The sequence below is a fragment of the Simochromis diagramma genome, unplaced genomic scaffold (assembly GCF_900408965.1).
Source record: "Simochromis diagramma unplaced genomic scaffold, fSimDia1.1 OVJJ01000402.1, whole genome shotgun sequence".
Classification (NCBI taxonomy): domain Eukaryota; kingdom Metazoa; phylum Chordata; class Actinopteri; order Cichliformes; family Cichlidae; genus Simochromis; species Simochromis diagramma.
In genome coordinates, this window is record NW_024386972.1 from 1,743,899 (window position 1) to 1,756,107 (window position 12,209).

Sequence of the window (12,209 nt, forward strand, 5' to 3'; positions counted from 1 at the left end):
GGATTTCAAATCTAATGGTGTGGTAAATGGATGAGTAAACGCTGGGTGAGATGGATGTAGACTCATGTGGAAAAAAGAAAGCGCACCCTCTTTCACTTCTAAGGTTTTATGCATCAGAACATTCTGTAGTCTAGTAAATACAAACTCAAATGAAAAACAACACATGACATATTACACTGTTGAACTTGAGCCCTTTTCTGTGTGATGCTATCAGTCTCTCGCATCTTGAGGAGGAATGTGCCTCACTCTTCTTTCCAGCATTGCTTCAGTTCATTAAAGTTTGTGCGTATTTGTTGGTGCACACCTCGCTTATGCTCCTGCCACATTTTAACTGGGCCAGGGTAGCCTTTAGCGGGCCATTGCACTTCCATGTTGCATTATGTCATTCGAGCCCAGTCGTAGCTGTTGGATAGATGGCCTCGCATTTGACTCTAGAATACTTTGGTATACAGAGGAGTTCATTGTTAACTCAGTGAATGCAAGGTGGGTGCAAAGGTAGGTCCTGTGGGTGCAAAACAAGCTCATCGCACCTCCACCACAGTGTTCATCAGTTGTTATGAGGTGTTTGTGCTGAAATGCTTGGTCTGTTGCAACTGTGCAAATATAAACCGTACTTGTTCAGCTTAGACTGAAGAAGTCACTGGGATGAGCGATGAAACGTTTCTCCCACTCAACACGCTACATCCAGATAAACAGAAACAACGTTCTGGTGTCTACTTGTTCAGTCTTCTTCTAATGCACTGTTATGAACTTTATCCTGATGACTGAGAGTGAATTTGGGGTTTTCTTCTAGTTCCTTTGAACATATCTTGGTCTGACCTTGGACTGAGTTTGCTGGGATGTCCAGTCCTGCGGATGGTAGATGGACTCGTTTTTATGTAGTGCTTTTCGTCTCTACCTGAGCACTCAAAGTTACACAACACTTATATACAAAGTCATCCATTCACAGCAATTCATAAAAGATCTTTTTTTCTATGCTTAAGTGCATTCTGTCTAACATTCAGACAGATTCACACTCCAAAGGAAGCATTGGAGAGCAACTTTGGATTAACATCTTGCCCAAGGATACTTTGGCATGCAGCATGGAGCAAACAGCTCCAACCACCAACCTTCCGATAACCTGCTCTGCCTGTGCTTATATAGCAAACTTCAATTAATCAAATGATCAATTACTCAAGTGCATTTAGTACTCTAGCAGGCTGCTACTGACCCTACTGCTGTGCCTTCCTGTTGATGCAGCAAAGGTGCAGTTATTTTTCACACATGGTGTAGTTTGTTTGTTTTTTCACAACCGTACTTGAGTTAAACAGGTGCATATATGAGCAGATATAAGGAAAGATCTTCACAGTCAGAATCTGTTATATAAAAGTCCAATAGCACATTTTAGACTCGAGAAAAGCAAAGCAAGCACATCTGCAACTATTTTCAACATCTGCACCACATCCCAAAAATATGACTGTGATTCAGAGACTAAAGGAAGTGTCCCAAACAGACCTTTACCAGCAGCTCCAAGCTGAACAAGCAAGAATACCCGGGTTGCACTGAAACGGCCTCGGTTGCATCATCAATCTGAAGCAAAAATGATAATTTCGCATTTCGACTTGTTTATGTTTTCTTTAACTCTCCGCCACTGTTGATATTATTCACCGCTGATCAAAGTCATCATAAACATGCTTGGAAGCAGCACAAATATTGCATCAGTGGAGCCCAGGATATTTCCTGGAGCAGAAATTGGTATGCTAAGAGTTGTTTTAAAAGTAGGGCAGATGGGAGGGAGATGATGTACAGATGAAAAGAAACTTTTAAACGGGGCGAGTTTGATTTGGATACGAGAAAAAGAGAGGAGAAAACACACATTTGAAAAAAGAAAAGAAAGAGATGGCAAAAGAATGTTTGAACACATGTGACTGTTCAACATTCAAGCAAAATGCCGACCTCTCCTTTGGATCGGAGTCTTGTTTGAAGCACTCATTACTCTTGCAGGTCCCTCTTGCTGTTTTGAGACCACACTTGAAGGCAAGGCCAATTAGATTCTTGTCAAATTACATTAGCGCAGCATATTTTCTAAGCCTAATCCTCTAAGTGTATGTGAAAAATGCATCGACAACTCGATTTAGCCTCAAAGCAGCTAAAATGAGATTCCACGTGTGCTTTGTTAATTTAAGAAAATTAAATGCGGTCTGTCAGAGTTGATGCAGGACCTCAAGCTTCCTCAATCTGCCAGACTTCTGAAACATAAAGTTCTTTTTCAGTGGAACCTAAGCTTGTGCTTTTTTCTATTTCTAACAAGCTAAACTAACATTTTAGGTAGTTTTTGCAGAGCAGAGACACTATACTGTCTCAGTGTTTTGTTTGTTTATCTTTAGTTAAACTTTGTGAAACCTGCCTAACCAGAAGACGAAAGGTTAAGACCAGTTCATGGGGCTGTCTAAAAGAAAAAAAACATGGGCTTAACTGCACATACAGCAAAACGATTCATAATTTTGGATGGCTCTTTAAAAAAGGAAGATATTTTTTGTTAATATTTGCTTTAAAATAAAAAAATAAACCTTCTTTATTGACAGTCAGGATAATGTAAAAAGCTTTAGCCAACGATTGCAGGAAACCTTTTATGAAACTTTACCGTCACTGCAAATAGATACTTATTTGCCTGACAATGCACAAGAGTGCTTATCAAACACAGTAAAGTGTTTGATAAGCGTAGTGTGGGAGAAGTCAGACAAAAAATGGTCATGTACTGTGTTCATAACACAAATCTGGAAGTCCAAAATCAGGCAGGGGGAAGAGAAAATCCAAGATCACATCGCGTAGGTGTTTGGAAAGTTTTAATTCAAGCAAAGCAAGTTCATTCTTATGTACCCTGTTTACTCTGTTTTAACTGCAGCAGTTACAAATCACTGTAGTAGTAGTATTCCTCTCTGATTCAGATTCCTTTTGGCTATTCTGCAGAAGTGAATTGTTTATACTGTGGAGGCTGCGGACCCTAACTGGATGTTTAGTGGGCGTCTGGCCAACCCAAAACCCACAGAGACAGGCTGCTGCAGACCTCCCTGTCCTGTCAGCTGACTTTGTTTCCCAGGGTCCCCAATCCAAAAGGCCATCTGAGTCAGTCTCTGCAAACACACAAGAAGAAGGAGCAGGAAAAATGCTTAGATTCATATTCACCAGGCATACATCAGTAGCTAAACACTGAAAATTGTAATGACTGTGGTCTAAATCATTTCTCTAATGCTTTGAGACAAAGAGCAGTGTATGTGTGTATCTATATGTGTCCAATACAGTGATGTTTTCCATGGTGCCTCTCAGCAGAAGTTGACTCAGCTTGAGTTAGAGTCATCAAAAAACAACCTAGCGTGCTGTAGCTTTTGGAAAGCTTCTTGCCGTTTCCGAAAGGCAAAACTTACCCGGGCCTGATACCTTACGCTGCAAAATGTTCCCCCCTTTTTCAAAAGTTTAGCCATGTATGGGAGAGTAGCAAACAGAGCAGAGGGAATGATTGCACTCAATAGATTGCTGACACATACCACTAAGTAATCAGTTTGAGACGGAAGGAGCTATTAAAAAATGAGAGCTGACAGTTTTAATAGAGAATAAACAACAAAAAAGGCAACTTACTGTCATTTTATGTCGGGCAGAGTTGAGGTTTTAAGCAGGGTCAGATGATTTTGACACAATATTGGTGGTTTTGTTTTCGTTTTTTTCTTACCAGTTTTTCATTTACAGCGGTGTGTATCTGTTAATGTACGGGCCAGTCTTAATGAAAGCAAATCTATTTCAGTTGGAATGATGTTTCTCACCTGCAACACACACACATATATATATATACATATACTGTATTTTAACACATGATCCTTGTTGAATGGTATTAGATGTGAGTGAAATTGTATGTTAAATGATGAATGTAAGGTCATCTTCAAGTGTAAAATTAATACCAAGGAAAGTCACAGTGGTCCTGTGTGGGATTAGAACTGTTTTTCTGCCACTTCCTGCCTCCTGAGGCAAATTTTGTTTCCCTTTCAGTTTGGAGAAGTACTGTTTATGTCCATGAACAGGAAAGAATAGATTCAGTTTCATGACAATTTTAAAGTCTGCCCTTGGGTACCAGGCAGGAGTGCCAACTTGAAAACTCAGTTTCCATTTTTAGTCTAACATTATGTCCACTCGAACGGATTCCTGAGGAAGAAGATTTGATTTTCCCTTACCAGTCACAATATCCATGTATCAACTTGAATCTTATCTCATTTTAAGAGTGGGGCAGTGCAAAGTCAAAACAGCTCAGTATGTTCCTCCATTATTATTTAGTATCCATGCCTCAGGAGTGCTTAATGTAGAGGTGGGCGGATCAATCCAAATATCGATGGTATCGATACCAATTGGTATCAGACTGATTCTAGCACAATAGGATCTATACTTTGGAAATTAATAATATAATATCTGTATTGGCAATGTACTGACATGCTGCCAGCTTGATACCAAGTAAATAAGTATCACACAACTCTAATGTTAGTCCGCATCTTCAAAGCAACTTAAAAGTAGTGTTAAACCCGCCTCTGGCACTGATTGGCTAATCATCATTTTTCATCAGCCATTGGACCAACAGTCAGCTCAGAGGAGCGGATGAATTTGATGGTCAAACATCAGAATATGCTCCTACTTAATAAAGCTATATGTGCTTGCAATTCATGTAAAATAGATTAATTCATCATGTTTTAGAAAATTAACAGAAAATATGCAGTTCTTCAAAAAAAAAATGTCAGGAATAATTACGCATCTCTATCCCCCAACCACCACTACCTGCCCCACCTTCTCTTTAAAAAAAAGGTCTTTCTTCTTTATTTCCTCCCCCGTCTCTTCTCTTGAAGTGCTCACACACTGAGGCCCACTGTAGCAAGGGGCCTATTCATGAGGCCAAGAGACAGTGAAGGAAAACACAAAGAGCTCCCCACACAGCAGAGAGGACTCTGAGCTCAGCGCTGACCCCTGAAGGATGTGTGTGGGCTGCACCCAGACACACTGGCCCCGCCGACACCAGCCTAGGCTCCTCCCTACTCTGAGCTTGACCTTTAGCTAAACTCCCAAAACAACCTCAAACGGACTTGCAACTGTCAATAACAGCTCAATGAGAGGAATGAGAATGAGAAATGAAGTCTGAGTGGTTATCAGCTGTTGCCAGTGAAAAACCTCAGAGGAGTCTCTCCCATGCAAAATGCTGGCAACCAGCAAACAACTTGAGGAACAAAAGGAAGTCAGTGGGAAAGGAATAGCTGCAAAACTAAGAACTGAAATCAGTGTTAAAAGACAAATCCCTAAGTTGAACAAGTTCTCTGCCATAAATTAAAGCATAATATTCTGATAATGGCTGTCTGGAAAGATTACAGGCTTTGTTTTCCCTCATGACTCTTGCTTTTCTTGATGATGGGAACTTTGACAGTCCTGGTCTTAAGCCATTGTCTTAATGCTTCTAAATATTTTCTTGCCAAGAAAAGTGTAATAAAATTTAAAGGAATTTTTATACCCCTGTAAATCTGAGCCCCTCTTGTCTGTCTGTGCTTCCAGTGCTGGACCAGCTCCTGATGGAGCTCCACCGCTTCTTGGTCATCTTGGACAAGGAGACGCTGAGTGGGAACGCCACCGTCCAGAAGGGTTTGCTGTCTGATCTCCTCCAGTCCTACAGGGCTTCGACTGGTAAGAACACTTTTTCAGAAACAGTGGACCATTATTCACCCGTCTTTTCAAAGTACAGTTGATATACACTCAACAGCGACTTCATTAGGTACACAATTTCTACTTGTTAATGGCAATATCTAATCAGCCAATCACACGGCTGTAGCTCAGTGCATTCAGGCTTGTAGACATGGTCAAGGCAACCAGCTACAGTTTTTTTAAAAACTGTCCTACTTGCTTAGAGTTTTACTTATATATGCCAGACAAGTCAGAAAACTGTGAGTGGTAATAATAAAACAACATCTGTCTATATTCTAACATGTCGGCCCAAACAACTTCAAACTTAAAGCAGATGAAGACAGAAATACAAATCTGAAACCGCATGACCAAATTCTCACTTCATATTTATTCAGGAACTGATTTTCATGGATATTTTATGGGGAAAGTTTAAATCTGTTTGATATGTTTGATTAAAAAAATAACAAATCGGAAGTGAAAGCGTGCAAACAAGTCATAGACATACAGTTACTGAACTACAATATAATAACTTCCTTAGGAAAATTTCATGAGAGGAAGAGAAAATTATTCTGCCCAGTATGTAATTGGGAGGTTAGATATACTGTGAAGTCTAAATAACCGCAGAATTAGCTGACTCACAGCAAACTGCAGAGTAGAATTACTGCAAACATGTTACATGTAACATTTGTAGTGAGAAATGACCTAAACAAGTCTAACCGTGGTTACATTTAGTCATGTTTAACACTACCATGAGCAACTGTAGATGTGCAGTGTTGGTAAAACTAAAGTTCTAAAATTAGATCAAACTCTAGATGAACTAAAATCATCATATATATCACACTGTGTAATTATCTTTAACAAAAATAAGCCAAAACACATTAAAACAGCTAAGCACAGCCTAACTGCTTTGATAGGAATTAAGTAGCAGCAAGGTGTTGTTAAACAAAGACACTTTAATTAACTGATTATCTGCAAGTGTGAGCACTTTTATCAAGTTTTGGCATTTTAGTGGTCGGACCCCAAAGTAATAAAATTCTACAAAAAAACCCAAGAAACTCTACAGACCTCAGTTAGCATGGTTAATGTTAAAGTTTGACAGTACAAATAGAAAAAGACTGTACAAGTATGGCTTCTTTGGAATAGTTGCCAAGAGAAAGCCTCTTCTCTCTAAAAAGATCATGACAGCATGGCTTCGGTTTGCAAAGCTGCATCTGAACAAACCACAAGACTTCTGAAACAATGTCCTTTAGACAGACAAGACCAAAGTGAATATGTTTGGCCACTGTGCACAGCACCACGGTTGGAAAAATCAAACCCAGCATATCAGCACAAACGCCTAATGTCAAGGTCATCATTACCAAGTGTCAAGCACGGTGGTGGACGTTAATGATTCAGGTTGGTTTTCCAGCCATAAGACCTGTGAACCTTGCATCACTGGGTCAACCATGAGCTCTGTACACCAAAGTATTCTAGAGTCCAGTGCGAGGCCACCTGTACGACCAGCTTGCCTGAAATTGGATCATGAAATAGAAAAATTATTCCAAGGACAAGAGTAAATCTACAACAGAATGACTGAAAAAGAAAAGAATCAAAGTGTTGCAATGATGCAGTCAAAGTAAGAGAGCTGTGCATAAATGAATGCCTGGAAACCTCAATGAAGTGAACCAGTGTTTTAAAGAAAAGAAGTTCAAAATTCCTCTTTAATGATGTGAAAGACTGATAAGCACGTCATTATTAAATATTAAAATATTAAATTATGGGATGTGCTTAGTTTTTCACACACTGCTTCAGCAATTTGGTTTAGTTTTTCTTATAGTAAATAAATAATGACACACTGTGATGTGTCATGTTTTATTATTCATCTGAGCTTATTTTAAGACCTGATGTTAGGGTCTAGATTTTATGTTAAAACTTGATAGAGGGTGTATGTTTTTTGTACCATAAGTGTGTGAAAGGAAATAATTAAAAAGTATGAAAGGTTCACTTTAAAGTTGCTGTGGAAGTGTTTCTAGTTGGCCTATTAGTATGCATAAATCCACTTACAACAATGTTGCAGTGTTTTGTTTTGTTGTTTGGTGCATTATTAGGTTTTTCTTTTTTTTTTTTTTTTTTAAAAAGTTAATTTCAGTAGAAGAATTTGTCACAAACCTTTAAACTGTTCTCTTGATTTTTGCATCTAAAACTGTAACACTGGTTGAAGGTTAACCACAAATGTTTCAATTCATTCAAAAGCTGCATGGACCGGCTGGCAGTTAATCTGCCATCCAACAAAGTATCTTATGTAACATGTGGTCATTCCCTGCATTTCCCACACTTAAGTGAAACTGGCCTAGGAGAAGTTATTAAACCACCTACTCTGGTTTTATTTTGTTATTTTGAGCTCTTACTAACCTTTCATAATCATATCCCTGCAAGCTTTGCAAAAACATCACTTAATCTCAATTTTGGTAGCTAAAGCCACATTGTGCCTGCAGGATTGCTCTTTTTTTTTTTACTACATTCCTCCCTCTGTTGCAAAATTATTTGCTTCATGCAATTTTTTACAATTTTCAATTTATAATCAAGCTAAAAAAAAACTGGAGTCTTGTACAGCTTGTTAACTTTTTAAACAGCTTCAGATGAGTTTATTTTTCTTGCAACTGCTGGTGGGCTGATGTGATTTATGGTGCTCTATGCCAGCTACTTAATCTTTGAAGCAACTAATTAATGACATGCTACCGCTACCTCAAAAATAGTTTGACACAAATATGATAATGACTTTTTGTTTGTTTGTTTGGGTGGTTTTTGTAATGACCCCGATTCTTTGCCATTTTTGTCATTTGCTGTCACCTTCTCACTTCTGGATTTTAAAAGTCAACTCTCTTTCGCCCTGTTTTTCTCAGAGAGCTCTCACACTGTTCACTAACACACACCAGCAGTCAAGCTTTTCCATGTTCAGGTCTTGGACTCGTCTCTCCGTACTTCCTCTTCTGGCTCCAAGCTGTATCATTTTTCCGAAGCTGCATTTATCCTCTGGGGATGCTCACTTCCTCTGAGCAGCAATTTATAAATAGCATTTCAACTTTGTTCCCCGAAAATCTGTTTTCACTGTACAGGCAAAACATCATTTTATGCTGCTGCTGTTTGGTTTCACCTCATGATATCTATTTCAAAGGAGAAGCCCTTCTCCGCAGTATCACCCAAGGTTAGAGTTTTGTTTGATTTCCTCTAATCTAAGTCAGCTAAAATATTTAATTCCAGTGAAAAACTGTGCTGCAGCTCCAGAACGAATTCCCATAACAGGTTACAGTAACCAACTGGAGCCTTCGTAGCCACAACCTCTGTGTTTATTGTTCAAGAAAAGGCCTTTCTTCAGACTGTTTGTGTGGCAATGTTATGGCGATGTCCTCACCAGCTTGTAATTACTCCACCATGTTGAGAGTGACATGACTCCAGCTGTAGTCCTTTCCTCGCTGACTCTAGCATTGATGTATGTCCGAAGGTTTCATCATCTCCACTTTTTGCCTGAAGAGTTGAGTGCAAGTGAAGTCAAGTTCATCCTTTAGTTCCTTAGTCTGGTTATGATCAGCTCCTCTAACCATGCAAAAGAAACAGAAACTGGATCACTTTTAGAGTCAAATGCAAAGTTTTTGTGAATGCATGATTGTTATGAACAGGTGGATTAAGTTCAGGAGTTGCCTTGTATATTAAAAAGCAATGTAAAACTTCCGCTACAGACGTGACACAGTGCTGTATCTGTGCAGGCAAGGAGTACTCTGACTAATGCCTGATGAATGCTTGCCACGGTAAGAGTGGGTGTGAATAGTGGCCCTATCTATGTGCACAAAGGACTACTTGTTTGGGTGAAGTTTCCCTTTTATCCTGGACTTCTTTTTGACAAGCACGATGGAAGTTTGTTTTGCACCAAGGTGGAATCAGATTTTCCCATCAGCTGTCTCAAGGGAAAGCAAAATATGCATTCTTTCCGTGTTATCGTTTGCAGTTAAGTCACACTGTGAATATATTCAACCAAATCAAAAAAATCAACTTTGGGAATTCAAAGCAAGCGTTAAACAGTAAAAAAAAAACAAAAATACCTGTGCATAAGCTCATATTTTCTTGGCATTTGTGTTTGTTGTTTTGTAAGGTTTGCTTAAATTCAAGAAAGGTGTTTGTGGTAGCTAACCACAGAGCAAAAACATCTATGCAAAAGTGCACTGCTGTCAGCAGTTAATCACCTTCTGCTGTCTCTGTTTACAGGTGCTGATGAGGAGTATATCTACATGAACAAAGTCGTTCCGGGAAAAGAAAAAAATGGTAAAGGTGTGAGTTTTAAATGTTGCTCTTTGAACTTTGAAAATGACTTAGTGGTTCTTGTATGTATATGTAAGTATAGCTTTGAAAATCGTATAATAAGAAATGCAAATGTAAATGTTTGATGGCAGATTGAATGAAAACGTGTAAACTGTTAAGCGCACCGAAGCACCGCTTGTTCCACATTCCAGCTTGTACATTGAAACTCAATTGTTGAGGTGTACATTTTCTCTTTGTGCATAAATAAATCATCAACACTCGCCTAAAATATATTAAAGCAGATATTCAATCCCATTTTGCCTTGGCCGCATCTGTCCGAAATTGCTTATATCACTGTTCAGACTGATCTGCGTATTAGCACCATAATTTTTTAATGACTTCATAGTCTTACCAGGCTGTTTGGCTTACTTTACCATATTGTATTACAAAATTCTGTACACAGTGAACCAGGAAAGTGAAAGAATAATATAACAGTAATATGAGTTAATAGATAACAAATTAGTTAAATAAATTTTGGTTGATAAAAACTGTTATGTCCACTCAAATATCTTATGTACAATGTAAATCTCTTGTGCTCTCGATTTCTGGTTTGTTCAATTAAGCACTGTGCAAACTGGATTATGGAACAAACTGATCCTTCACTGCACTGAACTGTAATCCACAATGCAAAATTTTTACGTCAATAAGGCATCGTCAGCTGTCAAAAAACAACTGCATACATTTGGATTAGCACAAGAAAACACCCACAAATTACTAATTTTACAACTTCACACATACACAGACTCTTTGTGCTGAATTGTCTCGTATACGCCTAAAAACTACAGGCTTCAAACAATAATATTTAAAGATGTTATTCTGTTGAAAATTAGGGCTAATAAACGAAAGGCTTAACACGGAATTACTGACATAGTTTTATAACAATGTTTGAGTCAAGCTCAACTAATTAAGACAAATGTCACATACAAAACTGAAATCTTTCATAAAAGTTTGTGCTCAATAATCCCAATAATTATTAGCCACTGCTGACTTTTCCAGCAGGTTCTTTTTTTTTTAAATTACTATACTAACAGGTGTAAAAATCTATTTGACATAAAGCTCAATACTTTGAAAAAAGAATGAATATCAATTCTCATAATTGGTGGCATCTGTTTCAGTTAATCTTATTCTTTGTTTTCCGACCACATACCTGCCAAACTCACCCACCATTCATTGGCATTGCATCAGCAGTACACGGTGTTGCATGCCAGTAAAAACCAAAGAACTGCTGACTAAGATGGTAAACTAGGTAGATTTTTTGCATGCGAACAAATTTAGATCAAGGCAAAGTTTGCAACCTCACAGAGTTGAATGTCACATTTTCACATTTCCTTGTCATTCTTTAGGTTTCATCCATCTATTCTTGGATTATTCCATCCATCTATCCATTCTCTTCCGCTTATTCTTTATCAGGATAAACGACAGAACAGGTCGCCAATCTAAACATAAAAGGTTTCTGGCAAAAGCTCGTCATGTCTGTATTATATATCGTTAGTGTAGCTAATATTCATATTGCTTACAAATTACCTACTGTACTTACATAATCCTGTTATGATGGCTTCATTTCAGAGTAAATTTTTCTGAATATGAAACAAAGAAAGCACCCTTTTTTTCCTTCTTTTTTAAAAAAGGGCTTTTAGTGTAATTTTGCGTTTATCCATGAAGGTCAGATGGCGCATAGTTGTTACACTATTTCCATCTCATGCTCAGTTTACTTTCAACTGAACAGACATGATAAGCCGCTGCAAGCTGTGGCCCCTTCAGCTCCTCAGCACTCGCCCACCATTTCCTGTCTGTTTCTTCGCAGAGCCTCAACATCTGAGACTGACCTGTTTTGTTTGGACAGTGATAAAGAATGTGGTTTGAATGAGCACTAGAGTTAACACATATTTTCAGCAGCGATGCTTACAAAGCCACACGCTGTCTACCACAGAAACTCATGTGAGGGGGGGATGAAATACACTCGGAGTGAACTTTATTTGTTTGTTAAAATAGGATGAGCTACATTATTTATTTATTTACCTTTTCTTTTACTGTAAAGCATTGCTCATAAAACGACAGGCAGCCTGGTTCAATTATCTTACGTGTACGTGATAGTACACGTGCAGCCTGTGGTAATGCAGTGCTTTTACTGCAGTTCATATCAGCGTGTTTCTATTCTTGTAATGATACAAAAAGGTATAGAGCAAAGGTACAGA

General features: G+C 38.4%; 1 protein-coding gene across 4 annotated transcripts in view; it reads left to right on the top strand.

Annotated features, from left to right (window-relative positions):
* afap1l2 (actin filament associated protein 1-like 2) overlaps positions 1–12,209 on the top strand; it is a 41,039-nt gene that overhangs the window by 8,525 nt on the left and 20,305 nt on the right. For 3 of the 4 annotated variants that reach the window (XM_040039352.1, XM_040039355.1, XM_040039354.1), the window contains exons 2-3: positions 5,557–5,685; positions 9,922–9,984. In XM_040039352.1, the coding sequence (XP_039895286.1) occupies positions 5,557–5,685; positions 9,922–9,984 (192 nt within the window). The remainder of the gene's footprint in view (positions 1–5,556; positions 5,686–9,921; positions 9,985–12,209) is intronic. The other variant, XM_040039353.1, reaches the window with a different exon arrangement.